The sequence below is a fragment of the Patagioenas fasciata genome, chromosome 2 (genome assembly GCF_037038585.1).
Source record: "Patagioenas fasciata isolate bPatFas1 chromosome 2, bPatFas1.hap1, whole genome shotgun sequence".
Taxonomy (NCBI): domain Eukaryota; kingdom Metazoa; phylum Chordata; class Aves; order Columbiformes; family Columbidae; genus Patagioenas; species Patagioenas fasciata.
Genome location: NC_092521.1, coordinates 124,026,305 through 124,044,467, shown reverse-complemented (window position 1 = coordinate 124,044,467; position 18,163 = coordinate 124,026,305). Strand labels below are relative to the sequence as shown.

Here is an 18,163-nt window from a genome sequence, read left to right as displayed (position 1 = left end):
TAGCTCATTGCTACAGGTGCCACCCCTTTGATTTTCATCCCTCTCTCCTCAAAAATGATTGTGGGAATCTCTGGTGGCCCCATCCCTGTTGAGAGATGACCAATACTTTTGCAAAACTGTTAAAATATTGGATCTTTAAATAAGAGCTAATGTACCTCTGGGAATGCCATATGTCCACAGTGCATGACAGACTTGCTCTGCACATCACCTAACTGCATGTATACAGTTTTGAATCAGTGCTCACATTAACCAGTTCTGTGGTCACAGAAAATTCAGTAGCATGATGATTTGTAATGGTTTATACTTTGCAAATAAAATATTCCCTGTGAGGAAGTAGTCAGGATCATTGCACTGATGTTCTAAGTAGTGAGCTAAACCACTTATAGGAGACATATGAAATACCATTCCCAAGCCTGAGTTGTAATTAGTGACCCAACAGTTCTCATCTAAAAACATGTATTACAGTTCCAGAACTGTAATGTATTTTGTACAGGTCTGTTTCTTGAGATTATTGTGTTTCAGTTGATTAGGAGGAGAAGGTTGGGTAGTTCTATCAGTATTTTGCTTTACTTTTCAGTGCTTGTCCTTCAATGTTGTACAGTTACCAAAGTCTAGAGCTGTTGTTCTCCCTTAATTTGAGTAACTCTGAATTTACACTGGTGAAAGATGATTAGATCTGTACTTACTCAATACAAGATTGCTATGAAGTGTTCTACTCTCATCTACTTTTGGGTTAATTTATTAAATTTAAATCTATATTACTCTGGAAATCAGCTAAGAGACTATCATGGATGATTTAACCATTTATGCATGTTCATTTATTAAATTTTACTGATGGAGAGCAGTATAACAAGTTGGAATAAAAGTGGATGTTCTGAAAATCTTTATTTACCTAGTCTCTATAGACCAGGTAAAATCATTTTTTCAATAATTTTAGGAAAAAGTCTATGTCAGAAGACTAAACATTCTTTCTGTTTATGCCACAGAGAATCTAGTTGTTTCAGACATTCTGGTCAAATCAATAATAAGAAGAGGGGGTTCACACCACACCAGCACTGTGCGTTTGTGGATGAACACTTAATGAATCTTTGTAAGACCTTGAACAATGGCTACCTCTTTCATCTGCCAGTTTGCACTGAACATTACTTTTCCTTGAAATTACAATGCTGACAAAGGTTAATCTTTCATTAAATTTGTCTCTTATTTCCCTTTTCCAGATGCATGTGACCTTGTTCAAGATAGTGGAGAATGTCAGAATTACGTTCTGAAGTGGTACTACGACAAAGAGCAGAAAGTGTGTGGTCAGTTCTGGTACGGGGGCTGTGGAGGCAATAAAAATAGATTTGAAACACAAGAAGAATGTGGATTCTTGTGCATAGAGTCTTCCTAGTACAGAGATGCTTAATATACTTTAATTCTTCAGTTACACCATCAGTGTGCTGTGGTTGGACTAGACGATCTCCAGGGGTCCCTTCCAACTCTAAACATTCTGTGATTCTGTGAAAGAGAAAGCTTTACATAACTTCACAAGCAAGTATTTCTTTCAACTGAAACATGGGAGCTGAGTATATATCTAGTAACTTAATAGTGAAAATAAAACTATTCTTCAGTTGATCCAATATAGTATGTTGAACGTTGAGAAACTCTTGTTAGCTAACACGGTATTGTTTAAAAGGAATAAAAGTGTTGGAACTTTACTTTCTTCCATAAACACCAAAATGTACAATTTTAAATATACTGAATAAAATAAAACAATAACACAGAGATTTTAATGAAATAACATTGGACATGAGAGACTAACGTCAACATGTTTTTATACATTTGCTTGCATTTATCCTGCTTTTAGAAAATGCCAAAAGCATTCAGCTCTCAAATGATATAGACTTACTAGAACTTACTTCACTTTGATTTAGAGAATTTTAAACTATAGGGTCATTCTTGGCTTTTGAATTATTCTGAATAATCCAAGATGTTAATAAAATAAATCATTCTCAAATAGTTCACTTCTGCTGTTCTTGAAACAAATGTAAACTTACTCCTACAGTGTGGCTTCTCATGTGTAAATAAGCATTGGCCCCTTTCCCATGTTACCAGAGATTGGACAAGTGAATTCATTTTAGAACATTAGATTTTTGTGATTGCTCTTGAGGGAAAGAAAAAATCCGGAGGACATCATCTGATTTGAAATAATAAATGCAATACCCTGCAAAAGGGTGGGACTTAGCTAAGCTTTCACACCCTGCTGACTTGCCCAAACTCTGCTGTTGCCCATTTTATGTCTGTAGAAGTTATGGTGCATTTTACTTTGTCACCTTGGGCCACTCTTTATAGAGGTGGCTGTGCTCACCTGGAATTTTGTTCTTCTCTGTATTTGTCTATAACAAAATAGATAAAATATCTTTAATACATTTGTATAGACTGCTGGATAAGTGTTCCTCAACAAATTTTTAAGGAACATATGTGACCTTGGATTTCCAGAGCCTGGTGCTTTTGGTCCACCCAGAGGGAGTCTATTGTGAGCAGTGACTTGGAACAGAGTGGACTCTTGTGAGGCTCTGCCAGCCTCAAGGCTGCCATATTGCTGAGCAACTCACTGCTATAGGTGACAGTGCCACCTGAGGCAGTGCTCAGCTGAGGAAGGGCCAAAATGTCTCATGGGTTACTGCTGCTAATCCAAACTCTGAGATGGGTGAGTTGATGAAACTGTTGGTCTTTCAGCTTTGGGTTTCTTGCAAGTGATGGAATGGGACTGCCATGGAGTGTGAGATAACCTGCTCTCTCTTCTCTTTCTATATGTGTCTGGAAAGTGGTACTTGAAGGAGGGTACCTTACCTGTCTGTTGTGGGGCTAGAACTGGTCTAGCAATAAATTGAACCTGGGTTTGCTTTTAACTACAATATATACAATGTTTTTAATTCTGAAGTGGTTAATATCTGGATTTCCAAAATGCTGTTCTCTGTGTATTATAGTTGTTTTTCCACAGATGCTGCCAGTTGGCAGTAGTTTCTGTCTTTTTTTCAAAATCAGTGGCTCCCTCCTCTTAAGCCAGGTGTACATGAGAAGTGAGTTAGCCTTTTTGAAGAACTAGGTTGTTTTTTAAATGAGATTCACATAAATTATGTCTCTAAGACAGCTTGGCAATTTGACCTCCTGTTTCCTTTAGAACTTCAGTATTCTAATTTTGTTCAGATAAATAATTCTTTTCCTTGGAAGGGACAAGTAAGAAAAATCTAACATCTCTGTTCTTGTAGCAGAAGCAATTTTTGGTGTCTTGGATTCTCTTTGGACCAGGAGACACTGAGTTCCCTGATGAATCTCAGCTACCTGCAATCCATCTCTTTCAGTTGGCCCTTGTTATCTGGCGCTAGTCTTGCTGCCGGCTCAAAATTACTGTTTCTCACTGAGAGAAGAGTCCCACTGCGTGGGATCCTCTTCCTTGATAAGGAGAAATGTCTATGTCAGTGTGAACTAACTGGCTCATGCTTTTTATATAAACATCTTCCATCTCCTTATCTGAGGCTGGTTGAAGATCCTCTTCCTGGAGCAATGCAAGAGAAGAGCAACCAGCTGACCCCTCTTGAAGAATGACTCTCAAAACCCTAATCTCTTTTTCCTCCTTCTTTCATTCCTGGCATAAACCCCCTGGGCTCTTTTCCAAAGGGAGGAATCTGCTAGCTAGCACAGGATGCTTAGGGGTCTTGTCTATCCCCTCATCCTTCTGGTTGTGTCAGATGGTCCAGCAAGCAGCATTTGCAGGCTTTTTTTTTTCCTTTTAAGACATACGGAGTACTACAGGAATTCAGATCAGTTACACAAGGTATGGTATGAAAAGACTTATTTTGCGGGCAACTGACCAGACTTCTTTGGTTGCTGCATTTCACTGAGTTGTGAAACATCAGTGTTCAGCAAATGGTAAAATGTTTGGGGAAATACTAAGTTCTAATGCCAGTTAAATATTCTGGTGTTGCTGCTTCTACATACTTAACAGGCTTTTGTGAGAAATCTAGGTGCTGAATTTCATACGTTGTCTGATAATGTACTTTTGGTGCTGTGGGTGCTTAAGCTTCAGAACATTGCTCTAGATGATGGAGTACCTAGCACCTACATTTTTTGAACCCTTGGCACTGTTCTGTCCTCTAATTAAAGCAGTCTTCTGAAGATGTACCCACTGCTCAGTTGGGTGAATTAAGAACAATCTCTTCCTGCTCAATCCCAAATTCCTCCCAAACTATAGAAGAAACCTGAATCCCTCGGAAATAACAAGGAAGTGACTTCTTTATGGATGTTGTCAGAGGGTGTATTTAGAGTCAAGCCACGCAGAAATCTATTTAGGGAGCAATATAGTTTTGCCGCAGTAAACCTGTGTCTGATGCTTATGCTGGTGAGGGCCTTAGTTAAGATAATCTGTCATTTTTAAAGTACAAGAAGGTAGATATACTAAACCTAATGCTACTACTGTAATATGTCAGCCCAAATGCGCATATTCTGTTTTGTAACAGAGTTTTGTAATCCAGAGTAGCTGAATTCTGAGGCCCAGTCCTCTGAAAAAGAAGGTGATGAACAGAGAACAGATCTTCTTGGGACCAAAACGCTGTCTCTGGGTTCTGCTTAATCAAAGTGAGTAAATTTAATGCCCCTGCTTATTTGGTTATTTTTTATTATAAGGGTTATAATGATGTGAAAATGCTCACAATCTAGTACTAAATTTTAAAAGGTTTCAGATTGCATCTTATATTAATTCTACCTAGTGATACATATCTTAATTAATTTAATGCAACTAGGTTGGTTTAGAGCAAGGAAAGACATGAAGCATTTTAAGGGAAAACATCCAGCTTTCTGGCTTTGTGTTATTTTCTACCTCCTGTTGCAGAATTTGGCTACGTATCTGACAGGTGAATTGACCAGCTTTTCTAATGAGGAAGGAGCTCAGCTCTTCTGAAACATGTAAGGGTTAAATTTTGCCTTTTGTAACAAGGCTGGTACATGTCCTGACTATCATTTGGATCCTGTATAAATGGAATGTAAGTCTTACGTTCTTTCTCAAGACATGAGGTGAATGTCATCGCATCTTGGCAAAGTGTGATGCATGTGCAGGATTTTAATGGGACTGACAGTTACCAGTGCGTAAGAAGTCAATGTTATTCTTTTCACTGACTCGTAGACCCTTGGTGCTTGTAGCGTTGCTGTTAGTGGCCTGGTGCCATTTCTCAGCATGTGACAGTCCTTCAAGAATCCCAGGTCCTGAAGAGCAGGGGGATAATATGGAGCAAGGAGAAGCTATCTTTGGTGGAAGAGAATCGGATCAGGGAATGCTTAAGCAAACTGAACGTGTCTAAGTCCGTGGCCCTGATGGGATGCACCTGTGAGGCAGCTGAAAGGTTTAGTTGCGAGGCCACTCTTAATAATCTTCTATCAGTGATGGCAATTGGGAGAAGTGGGAAAGTAGATGTTCTTTTCTTCAAGAAGGAGGACCCAGGGAACTACAGGCCAGTTAGCCTCACCTGGATCCCTGGGAAGGTGACACAGCATCTCATCCTGGAAACCATTCCAGGCACAAGAAAGACAAGAAAATCATCAGAAGTAATCATTATGGATTAAACAAGGGGAAAGTCATGTTTGACCAACTCAGCAAACTTCTACGATGGAATGACTGGCCTGGTAGATGAGCAGAGAGCAGTGGACATCATCTGCCTGGACTTCAGTAAGACCTTTTGACACTGTCTCCCATAAGATCCTCATAGACATACTATTGATGTGTGGGCTTGATGAGCAGTGAGGTGGATTGAAAACTGGCTGAAACACTGGGCCCAGAGAATAGTAATCGGTGCAAAGTCTAGTTGGAGGCTGGTCACTAGCAGTGGACCACATATGTTAATAGTGGGGCCAGTCCAGTTTAACATCTTCATTAATGATCTAGATGATGGGGCAGAGTGTATGCTCAGCAAGTCTGCAGACGGCACAAAACTGGAAGAAGTGGCTGATATACCAAAGGGTCATGCAGCCAGCCAGAGAGATGTGGACATGTTAGTGAAATGAGATGATAGGAACCTCATTAAATTCAACAAGAGGTACAACTTCAAGAGCTCCTTTCTTATTTTGCATTCAACATTAGCTCTACAAAGGAAGTGCAAAGTCCTGCACCTGGTAAGTAACAGCTCCCTGCACCAATACATGCTGGCACCATCCAGCTGGAAAACAGCTTTGCAGAAAAAGACCTGGGAGTCCTGGTGGGCACGGAGTTGAATATGAGCCAGCAATGTGCCCTTGTTGCAAATGCTAATTGTGTCCTGGGCTGCATTAGTTAAAGTATTGCCAGCAGATGGAGAGGGGTGATCTTTCCCTTCTGCTCAGCAGTAGTGAGGCAACACCTGGAGTACTGTGTCCAGTTCTGGGCAACAGCAGCAAAGGAACACAAGGATAATGAAGGGACTGGAGCATGTCACGTAAGAGGAAAGGTTGAGACAGCTGGGACTGTTCAGCCTAGGGAATAGAAGGCTCAAGGAGGATCTTATAGATGAATACCTGAAGGGAGGGTGCAGAGAAGACAGAGCCAAGCTCTTTTCAGAGGTGCCCAGTGACAAGACAAGAGGCAACAGCCATGAACTGAAACAGAGGAGGAGGTTCCCTCTGAACATCAGAAAACACTTTTTTACTGTGAGGGTGACCAAGCACTGGCACAAGTTGCCCAGGGAGGTTGTGGAGTCTCCATCCTTGGAGATGTTCAAAACTCATCTGGACACAGTCCTGGGCAACTGGCTCTAGGTAACCCTGCTTGGGCCCTGCAGGGAGGTTGAACCAGATGACCTCCAGTGGTCCCCTTCAGGCTGAGCCATGCTGTGGTTCTGTGACTGTGTAGGTACTGCTTCTGTGGGAACTCTGCTAACTGCCAAAATACACAGCAATTTGTTTCTTGTTAAGACAGTGAAACAATTTGCCATGAGAGCAAACCAGCTATTGTGATTAGAAATTTTTGCATTAAAAAAAAAAAAGCACAAAACCATTAGCAGAAGTTTGTGCAGTTCATTGGACACAGAGCCGTTACCAGCGTGTGGCAGTCAGGAAACCCTTTCCTCTTTACCACAAGGGCTCTCAATATTTTCCCTTTTTGTCTTGTTTTTCCATTCCTTTACTGCATTAGCCATTCCTGCTGCTATCTCTTTCACTGAAGCTTAAGCTAATACATTCTACTTAATGACTGGTCCTTCATGTCCACGATGGAGAAAAAGAGCTTCATTTGTTATTTTGGGACATTCTAGTAAAATTCTTCCGTAAAAGGTGCAAGTACATGGAATTAAGACCGAACAAGGTAGTGTCATCCAGAGGCTGCTTTGAATGACCTGCCCAGACCTGTAAAGCAAACTTAGAGCTTGGAGGAAACTGTGTCTGCTTTCAAAATTGAGTTACTTTGTGTTGTGCTAAGAAGGATGTGTAACACAACCACCCACCCTTGCTTTTTAACAGATCATACATGCATATATAACACATGTATGAATATAGGTAAGCTCCAAATGACTTTCCTAGCTAGCCCTGCTCTTGATTGCTCCAGAACAACTCTGCTGCCTACAGTTAGGTTGCCTAAGTGAATCCAGCTGGAAAACAGATTTCCAGCAGCAATTGCATGTTCTGGTATCCAGCCACTGCCATAAAAGTTATGTAAAAATTTCTTTTTAATTAAAGCCTTTTGTTTATAACTAGCAAAACATTTACATTCTTGCTTCCTCTTCACTTGCCAAGTGCTCTGCATATCTTGCCAAAAGCAACCAGTTTTAGCAGCATTTTCTGTAACTCTGAACGGGGTACAGCTGGACACATCATGCTTTATTGATGTGTGACAAGCCAAACTCAGAGTCGAGTGGAGGAACATGACTGACTCCTGCAAAGAGGACACATTTCCCCGTGATTTATCTCTGCTTAGTAATTTTGTCTTCCCGTGGAAGGGCTGTGGCTAGTGAACCAGCCCCGCACTGCCTGCTTCCACCTTTGCAAGGGCAAGTGTAAAGCTTCCTTTTCTACGAAGAAATTGTTGTGTAGTGCCTGAGGTACCTTAACCTTTGTTTTGCTGAGGGCCTGCCATTTGCACATCTTTTGGTAGCAGTACTAACTGGGAGGTCACTGCCTCTCCTTTGCTATCTGTTCACCTTCTCAGATCTGCTGATGTAGCTGCTGATGTTAAGGTTGTGTAACCCACTTCTGACAAAATAATCCTGGTTTGGGGAAAAACTAAACAAAAGTTTAGCAAGTCTCAGGGCTAAGCCTGAACATTTTACCTGATGGGATTTGGGAGTTCTCATGTAAAAACTTTAGCTGGTAGATCTTGCAGGGTGAGATACTTCCCTGGAGTGGAAGAGAGGATGTAGAGGCTGATCTCTTCCTATAGTTTGTGGTGGCCAAAACAAAGTCTTTGTGACTTTGGCAGTGCAACTGTTGCAGTCTGTACTTGTTGAGGCAATGCCACTAGCACTATGGCAAACCTAAGCTTTCCCTAAAGGCAGCAAAAATCCCTTGGGAATGTGATGGGTTATTGGTTATGTGGTGGAAGGGGCAGAAGTGAAGAGTATTTAATTTGCACTGAGGCTGATTCCATTTTCACAACCATGTGCTTATAAACCTGATAACCCAGCAGAGCAGTGTTATAGCAAATGATATGCCACTGGGGGAAAGAGCAGAAGAAGTAAGAACAAACTAGTAAGAGACATCTCCAGAAGGGCATTTAAGAACATACTTGGTCTGAATTTGTTTCATTTTCAAGAATGAAGAACTGAATCTCACTTCTTCAGAAAACTTGTTTTCAAAGTGTAATGCCAAAAGAATTAGTAGTAGATGTAGCCTCATGGAATTACTAGAAATTACATGAATCAGAGGAAATGGCTTCAAGTTGCACCAGGAAAGGTTCAGATTGGAGATGAGGAGAAACTTCTTCACTGAAAGGATTGTCAGGTATTGGAACAGGCTGCCCAGGGAAGAGGTTGAGTCACCATCCCTGGAGGTGTTTAAAAGATATGTGGACTTGGCAGTATTAGATTAACAGTTGGACTTGATGATCTTAAAGGTCTTTTCCAACCTAAACAATTCTATGATTCTATAGTAGATGCAGCAGCAGCTTCCTTAATGCTTCCTTGGATAAAAAAAATAAACTGGAAAAAGAGCTGTAAAAATCACGCACAAAATATTTCATACTGAAGAAACAAAGTGAGATAATGACGTATTCTCTACATGATGATGGCTGCCACTGAATACAGAACAAAAGTGGTCATCAGACATTCTTCCCTGTCTCTCTTCTCCCCCTCAACTAGGCCATATCTCAGAGCAGAGCCTGTCTTACTGTGGAAATGTGGTAGCAGTCTCTAATAGAGTTTTTAAAGGTTGTTAATTTCATACTTGGGTATTGTAATAGTCCAGATCTTTGTAAGGTGTGTCAGGTGAAGGCACTGTCGCAGCCCTTGGCAATGGTGTTAATGTTGTATTAGGCTGCCCATCAATGACAAATCCAGGAATTTTCACAAACTGTGAAGCTGATTTGACCAAGTAACACCACGCTGGGCTCTTTAGCCAAAGGAAGTTTCTCTGCAGATGCAAATCCATCCAGGTGCCACCTTCTGTTGATTAGTATTACCTCTACTCTGTGCAAGGTCAGTGTCTGCTGCCCATTTTATCTTTCCAGACCGATCTATGTGCCATTTTCTACATGGTACGTGCTCTGCTGTTGGGACCTGCTCTTTCTCGTGAGATGAAAGAAGAGAGAAGGAAGAGTCCAGACAGTCTCTGAACCTCTATAGCGAGTTTCTTGGCAGCCCCATAGCAGTGTTCCTCTCCAAGAACTCTGCAGGTCGGTCTGTTAGCAGATGTACATCACTGTCTCTCACTTGAAGCCAAAGGAAAGATCCCAGTGACCACCTTCACCATGTACGTCCACTGTTTTCTGGAGTCAAGCAGCATTGTGAAGCATCTTGTATGACCTGTTTTTGTCCAGACTGCCTGCTTTCTTTCTGGGTATATGCATGTTTCATACTTCAGAGACATCTGTCAACAATTTTCAAGATCTTAGAGAAAACAGAGGATTACTTACGTGCAAATCCCATCCCTCCTTTTTTTTAAAAAAATCTTATTGCTATCTCTAAAGTGCATCTAATGGAAGATCAGCTCCATTTAATTTGAGAAATATGGTGTTTAATTTTGAAACCCAGGGACTGTTTGGTGTCTTTATCAAATTCAAATATCTGTTAGGTAGAAGCTGCATATTACATCTTTCCAGATGTTTACTGCAAGCCTATACAAATAGCTGAGAACACATGAACAACCAGTTAACTCAGATCTACAGCTAGGTAGGGCAAGGCTTTACCGCAACAGTGATATGAAGAAAAAGATCAAGTGTTCTCTAGGGGAATCTAAGGGGGAAATAACATATGATTCCTCTTCTTTAATTAGATTTCTTGGCTAATTTAAACCACAGCTTTAAATTCTGGAAGATTCTCTTTTCTTTGTACTTTCAGTGACAAGAAGTCTCTTAAGTTCCCACAGAATTCCCAAGACAAGCCTGTGCTAGCAGCTGTGGCCCCAATGGCAGGTCTGAAGGGCCATCAGGAGCCAACTATCTATATAATTTCTGTTGAAGTGCAGAACTGCTGGTGCTGTCAAAGATGTCCTAGCAGTGAAAGACGATGTTGCAATTATCTTATCCCTGTGACGATGTTGCAATTATCTTATCCCTGTTCTGGTCCTGTCTCCCTGTCTCAGCTGTGAGTAACTTACCCCGAGTATCTATGATGGAGTGCAGCAGCCTCTGCTGCACTCCTTAAATCAGCAGAGTCTGAGTTCTTGAGGAAACAAAGTGCTTCGCTGTAACTTTGTTGGAGTTTTAAATGAGCTACTGGCTTTACATCCATACATATTGCATTGCTGTACCTTACACCAGAGTTTGTCCAGAGCTGGCTGACTCAGAGCAGAGTCTCCTAGCCAAGCAGTAGTAAAAGGAACCATTACCAGGAAATGCTGTTACATCAGAATTTATTGTTGATAATGAAGAGTCCCAAAGTATTCCTAAACTGCATTGAAAATAGAAGGGTGCACACAGTCAATCCAAGAAAGCTAAATCATGGATACAAACTTTTCAGATACCTTTATCTCCCATCTGCATCATACCTGGCCTGTTCAGGCTCAGCTTCTGCCAGGTGATTTACATCTACCAGCTGATCTTGCTGGAGGCCCATGTTGTTGTGGAAAAAGTGTTGGTGTCCTGTATGTTGTGAAAGGGAAGCAGGAATTTGTAACACCCCATCTCTGAGTTCTGGTCTGTGTCACACTGATTCATTCAGCAGAGATGGAACAGAGGCAACTGGTTTTGCAAGCATCTCGTGAGATTGATATACTGATGTCTCTCAAAAAAAAAAAAAAAAAAAAAAAAAAGGCAAACCCAAAATACACTGTGATTTTGAAGGAAACTGGAGTAAGCCTTGTGAAGGTGAAACACAGCACAACCTACATCTCCTCTGTAAATATCTTGGAGAATATTTCCATGCATTTCCCTTTGTAAGGTGAGGTCTGTGGCTGAACATGATGCAGCTTTTTGCTTGTACACTGGCTGCCCCTGCATCAAGAAAGCATTTCAGGATTTTGGTAAATCAAGGCTTTCATTTACTATGAAATTCTTCTCATGGTGATATTTCCTTTGAAATCAATGGAGATAAGTAGTTAGTGCTGTCAGGCCCATCAGCCTGTGGGATTATTTAAAAATAATATTTCCCGTGTCCTGCAATATCATCCACTACCGTCACGAAGTGGAAATAAATGTGAGAACAACAAATTGCATTCAAAAAAATTCCAGTTGCCTGTAAATATTCTACAAGTCTACAAATATTTTCAGATAGCTTCAAAGACTCTAGATAGATTTATAAGGCTTTATTTGGATTTTTCTTCTTACAGAACCTGATTTTAGACTTGAAATTAACAGGTTTCTGTATGTTACATAGACAGAGTAACTGCAGTTTTTGGCTAACGATCATCTATACACTGAACCTATTTTTTAAATTTCAAGAAGTGTCTGTGATATTACAGATGCGTTGAATTTTGAAAAGTGAAACACTGAAAGTGCAGTCCAAGAGTGCAGGGTAGCAAGGCTGGAATTATCGTGGTGTAAAATAAGGCACTCAGAGCCAATGAATCTCTGTAGTAGCCCATTTATTTTCCCTGATATATTCTAATGAGACTGTGTAAATGCCCCATCCCTCAACCAGTTTGGTCAAGACTTGAAAAATGGTGACTGGAAGTGTTAGGATATCAGTCCTAGCTAGGGAAGAGAGCACCAGCAACCCTGACAACCCTGGAGGAGCTGCTGGCCACTGCCTTGCTGCTGTGGATGTACAGGGCTGAGGGAAGCTGTGGGAGACTGCACTGCCAAAGTCCCAGAAGACAGATGTCCTAGAGGAACCAGATGTGAATTACAGAGCTGCTGCTCCTGGTGTCTGAATCAGCTCAGCCCTGAAGGTCAGTTTGGCATTTGAGCCAGAGAAAAAGGGGTGGGAGGTGAAGAAGGGAAAAGAGAAAGGATAGGAGGAGGGAAAAACAGCAAATATGTATTTTTTTAGGAGGCTTCCAAACCACCAGAATGTATCTAATAATATTGTGGGAGGATTTTTTCATCACAAATTAATTGAAACCCTATAAAAGGATATCAGTCCCCATAAGCCATTTAGGGACTCTGATGGTCTGAAATGTTTCATTCAGACACCTTTCCCTTTGTCTGGTAAGTGTTACAAACTGTCTCTTCTGCTTATCAGAAAAGGATTTATTTAAAAAAACAGCAACAGAAAATTTCTCCTTCTGAGAAATTTGTCTCTTTGTATTCATTTGCTAATATGTCACTCTGCGAAAGCTTTTATTTGAATTTCTGAAATTACTACTGGTTTTCCCTAAAAGCTATTGGACTTGTGATTTTAAGTTGTTGGTTGGGTTTTTTTTCCTCTTTCTCTCTCTGTACTATGCATGTACATTCATATTTAGTTGTGAACACATACAGACACAGGCTAACACGATGCACTGAAGATTTTGAAAGGGTGGTGACTTAAGTAAATGAAGTATTTCAGATTTTATTAATATTATACACATGGATGTAGTTATGTGTGAATGATGGTAAAACCTTACACAGCTCCAACACTTAATAAAAGCAGTGTTGTTATAGGAGATTAATGATATCCACTGATAGTAGTAGCCTAGCTCTGAGGACAATGCTGCGTGATCCTTTTCTTGAAAATTTAAATATTTAAAATGTAACTGAAAGATAATTCATTTGGATTTGATAAATAGAAAAGAATTAGTTCTGTGAGTGGGAGGAACAAGGAATAGTATATGTAATGACAATGCATGGATATCAGTAGTGGGTATCACTTTCCAGGATATCTGACTGAAAAACTGTAAAAGGACAACTATAAATGTAGCAATGAGCAATGAACCTTAAATGTACAAGCAGTAGTGAAATAAATATAATATTATATAGGGAGAATCTGTAAAAAATACCACTTCCAAGGGTACTGTAAGAGCAGAGTAGATTATGTAGGCTGTCCTTCACTGGTGGTGTCCTCCTGAACATGTGTCATAGAGACCTGTACTCTCTTGTGGCTGACAGGGCTTCACAAAGACTTGGTCTCTGACTAGTAGGGTTTTTTAAACAGCTACCTGCCTGCTCACTAAGGTCTTCCAGAAAGAGGGAGCATATCCCAGCTTCTTTGGCCCTCTGGAGGAACTGCTCACTCCAGTCCTGACCAGCAGACCCAGCCCCTGCAGTGGTGCAGAGCAGCATAGGTATGGTGCTTCTTGCTTCTGTTCCTCTCTGTCATGGGAAGAATCATCCTGAATGCAGAACCAGAGCTCCCTGAAATTCCTTGGGCAAAACTGTGGAGAACTTGAGCTCAGTTGTGCAGAAACGGAGTATCACTTTCTCCTCCCACAGTGACTTGGGCCTGACTAACTTATTTTATTGCACCCTTCCAAGGGGAATCTACTTGCTTCCCAAATTATGTGAATTGTTTCCTAATAATTCTTATACATATATGTGTGTTTATATATACATATTTAGCAAATAACATACTAATATCCCTAAAAATAAAGTATGATGTAAAAGATGAAGGAGTAAGTTAGAGATTAAAAACAGCACCCTTAAATACAGTATGAACCTGTGATTTCTAAACTTTGGGAGCATGTCATTGCCTTCACCTTTCTCTTTCTTTGCGCTTACTCTTAAGAGTAACCCTTAAGAAACAAATGTCCCTTTCTTCATCTGAGTTTACTTTGTACCTTTTTAGGTACATTGCTCAGTAATATGAAATTTCTCCTTCAAGAAGCTTTTAAAGGAACGATAGAATTAACACGGTTTCTGTGTCCATTCAGATGGGTGGACATTCCTAAATTAATTACACTTTTTAGCCACTCGTGTACAAGTATTTTGAAGTTTTACAGTGACATCATTTATTGAGTACTTTAACTATTACCTTAGTTCAGAGACAATTAAAAATTGAAGGTATTTCTAGTAGTCCTGCATTTCTTCTGCTATGCTTGAGAGCAAAATTTAAAATCAGCTATTAAATGAATAAGCTGATTATTTTTTATGAAATAGATTGAACGTTTATGACTTGTCAGATAAAATGAAAACAAATGAAAATAAGTAGAGTTTATACTCATTATTTCAGCTGTTACTTCAGATTTTATTGATACTAAAACATTCTTAGAGCAAGCATGGACCAAACAATACTCTCAATTATACTGTAAATCAAGAGCAGATCTATGGAGGATGATGGAGAATCACTGGAGTTTTGCCACATGTGTGAAATAGCCATAAAATACAAGAATAACAAGGCATACAAACACAATATCCCATTTCAGCTATCTGAAGTGACAGCAAAGATTTCGTACAGAGCCAGTTGCCAGAACTTTCATCACCTGGCGCTTGAAGATGCCCATTTCCCTTTGGTTCTGGGCAAGGACTGCTCCCACTGATGGTAGAGATCTGTCAACATCAGATTTTTCAGTGTTCCTCCTTAGAAGACTGAGATTGAGAGCTAGCTCTCCTACACTGTCCTGCAAGAGACTGTGCTTTATCAATGCTGTCAGAAAAAGGAGGAAATGTGGCTTTCTAGAATTTTGGGGGGCGAAAGTATCAAATTACTTAGAGCAGCATGACAAGTCCCTGGTTAGTCCAAGGCTGAGCCAGGCAGTTTTGTCCTGGGCTAGGGTCCAGGTGAGGAGGGTGCTGGGCTGTTTCATGCCTCCAGTGCAGCACAGGGATGGACTGAGGGTGAGAGACCACCCTGCAGTGCAGCCCCCAGAGGCAAAGGGCAGAGGATCCAGGTGGGGCTTCTCCAGGACCTTTCTTACTCAGCTTTTCCCCACAGGTGAGCTGTTTTCCCAGGAGCGTGACCCAGTCCACAAAGTTGCTGGCACCAGCTCTGGCTCCAAGCGCTAGCAGCTATGGGCATAATATTTCCATAAAGCAGGATATTTACAGGCATGGACAGATCATAGCCTGAGATTGGGGTGAATGTTTACAGGATAACTTACTTTAAATTTCCTAAGAAAGACAGGAAATTATTTCTGTGAATTATTTTTTGCCTTTAAAATTCTGCCAGCTGGCAAGCTGAACTGACATGCAGAAGACTTCACTTTATAGAGAGGATCCAGGGTGACTGATCCCCCAGAGATGTTTGAAGTTCTGGTTTACATGAAGGGCTGAAAGCACAACACAGGCCAGACTGAAGTAGCCTTTATCTGGCATAGGGTTACTCCTGCAGCTCTTCAAATTCAGTGTAGTGCAAATAGAAAAGCTCAGTGTTAAATGGGACTTTTCTTCCTCCTTTCATACTGGGTATCAAGACCAGGAGCAAAATTCAGGAGAGCTGTCACCCCTTTGGTTATTAGTTTATTTCCATAAGCTTTCAACATCTGAATGCTATTACCCAATGGATGCTAAATATCAGCTAAAAAAGGTTCACACTGCCTTGGAGTGCAGTCTTGCTCCCACTAAAATCAGCAAAAGCTGGATCATCTTTCAGTATTGTGTAAAAAGCTTCTCACTATACATTGCTTAAAAAAAAAAAAAAAAAAGCTTTTGATGGAAGATTGTAGTATTTCAATATAAGATACCCATCCTTCCTGAAATCATAAACATGCCTGTTCATTAAGGGTTAATAGCTGTTCAAAAGATACTTTTTTGTAATAATACTTCTTGTAGTAATATTTACCATTTGATTAACAGGTGGCTATTTAAGTGCTTTCCACTTTCATCCAAATTCAAAAAAATTACAAAGCAGGATGCATCTGGACCTCAATAGAGTTGGCTTTTCCTGATACACACATGTGGTTAAAGAGCAGTTTCTTTAATATTCTGACTGTGGCCAATGTTTTCACCTCCCTCAGAGAGGATGCTCAGAGGACTCTGCCTTGAGATCAAGATGCTGTTGGCTTTGTTCTTCATCTTCTTTGAGGTGTACATCTCTGTTTCCCAGAACACAGGTATTTTATTATCTCTTTTTTTAATCCTATTCTTAGTGGGGGGAAAAAAAAACCTTTGCTCACCATTTTTGCACTAAATAATGGCCAGAAGCTGGAGAGGGTAAAGAAACTTCTATGCAGAGTAGCCAAAGCTGGGTTTGGATGGCAATAAATGAAGTTTGAGATGTAGGATGTGATGTGGGAGGTAATGAATTGTGAGGTGAAGTTTGAGATGAAGTTTCAGGTGAGGTGTGAGATGTAAGGCAAGGTTTGCGGGGTGAGGTGAGGTTTGAAAGGTGAGTTGAAGTGTGAGGTGAGAGCTGAGATTTTGGGAGTGAGGTGAGATTCAAGATATGAGCTGAAGTGTGAGGTGTGAAGTGAGGGCTGAGGTGTGTGAGCTGAAGCATGATGTGAGGTATGAAGTGAGACACTGAGGGGACAGGAAGGCTGAGCTGAGCTGAGGCTGGCCGTTTCCCAAAGTGCAGCCTTGCCTGGGACTGGGCTGCAGGAGACTGCTCCTTGCCACAACCCCACCTTGCAACTCATCCCCACAGACATGCCAGGAGATAGTGTAGCTGCCAGTCATCCTTATACAGGTATGTGTAAACACAGTTTTTTGTGGCCCTTTTTGCTGAATTTCCCATTCTGGCAATCTACCTTCTAGCTTGTTACTCCATGTTTCTCCTGAAACAGTGAACTGTCCCATTCTTGGAAAATTTTACATACATAATGTTCTTGTGCACTAGAGAGACTACGTAAGACTGGCTTAGGTGTAAGCAAGCAAAACAGAAAGGTAGAGGCTGTATCTTAGTCCTGCTCTCCTTTATGCTATTGGGTTGCTAAGTGAAACTACACTCGATGGAGTATCTGGCTAATTTTGTCATGGTGCAGTTGACTAGAGATTTCCTCATCTGCAGGCATCTATTTTTCTGTGTGGTCACTAGCACATTTAACTGGGGTGCAGAATTTCTTTCAAAGTCTCATTTCTGGACAGTTGCAATGTCTGACTATGTTATGGATCCAGAAGAGAAAGGCGATGTAGCAAACTGAATTTTCTGTGTTTCAGTCCCTACAGATATTGTCCTCTTAGTTGACAGCTCTGACACTATGGAACCTTCATCTCTCCCCTATGTGAAAAAATTTCTGATCCGTATGATTGACAGCCTACCAATAGGGCCTAATAAATATCGGCTGGCACTTGCTCAGTACAGTGATGAATTGTACACTGAATTTATGCTGGACACTTACAGAAGAAAGGGTCCTATGGTGAATCACATCAGGAATTACTTTACACTTAAGGGTGGGGGTTCAGTGCAAACTGGAGATGCCCTCAATGAGGCTTATGAAACCTTTTTCCAAAAGTCAGCAGATGAAAAAGAAAAGCAAAACATCATTGTGATTTTAACATCAGCACCCTCAGAAGATGATGTTCAAGAAACTGCCAGAAGCTTGCAGAGTCTTGGAGTAAAGATAATAGCAATAGGGACAAAAGAAGCTTCATATAATGAACTTTTTGAGATGGCCACCCCACCATTTTATTACAAAAATCCAGTGATAGAGGAGCTGCCTAAATTCTCAGAATATATACCACAGATCATTAATGATATCATCCAAGAAAACATCAGTGACTTAATGGAAATAAGTACACTTGATTTCAGTGACATAGCTGTGCAAGAAGGTAAGCAGT

The 18,163-nt window shown here is 40.7% G+C and overlaps 2 protein-coding genes across 11 annotated transcripts in view; both read left to right on the top strand.

Annotated features, from left to right (window-relative positions):
- Positions 1-1,948, top strand: part of LOC136097740 (collagen alpha-4(VI) chain-like) — a 67,402-nt gene extending 65,454 nt beyond the window's left edge. For all 7 annotated transcript variants that reach the window (XM_071804894.1, XM_071804897.1, XM_071804898.1 and 4 more), the window contains one exon: positions 1,218-1,948. In XM_071804894.1, coding sequence (XP_071660995.1) covers positions 1,218-1,390 — 173 coding nt within the window. In that variant the 3' untranslated portion in view covers positions 1,391-1,948. The remainder of the gene's footprint in view (positions 1-1,217) is intronic.
- A 2,568-nt stretch (positions 1,949-4,516) lies between these two features.
- LOC136098835 (collagen alpha-6(VI) chain-like) overlaps positions 4,517-18,163 on the top strand; it is a 53,340-nt gene continuing 39,693 nt past the window's right edge. The window contains exons 1-4 of one of the 4 annotated variants that reach the window (XM_071804891.1): positions 12,701-12,739; positions 13,665-13,794; positions 16,402-16,497; positions 17,543-18,154. In XM_071804891.1, the coding sequence (XP_071660992.1) occupies positions 16,407-16,497; positions 17,543-18,154 (703 nt within the window). In that variant the 5' untranslated portion in view covers positions 12,701-12,739; positions 13,665-13,794; positions 16,402-16,406. Of the gene's footprint in view, positions 4,618-12,294; positions 12,481-12,680; positions 12,740-13,664; positions 13,795-16,401; positions 16,498-17,542; positions 18,155-18,163 lie in introns of those variants that run through there. The other 3 variants (XM_071804889.1, XM_071804890.1, XM_065832565.2) reach the window with 3 other exon arrangements.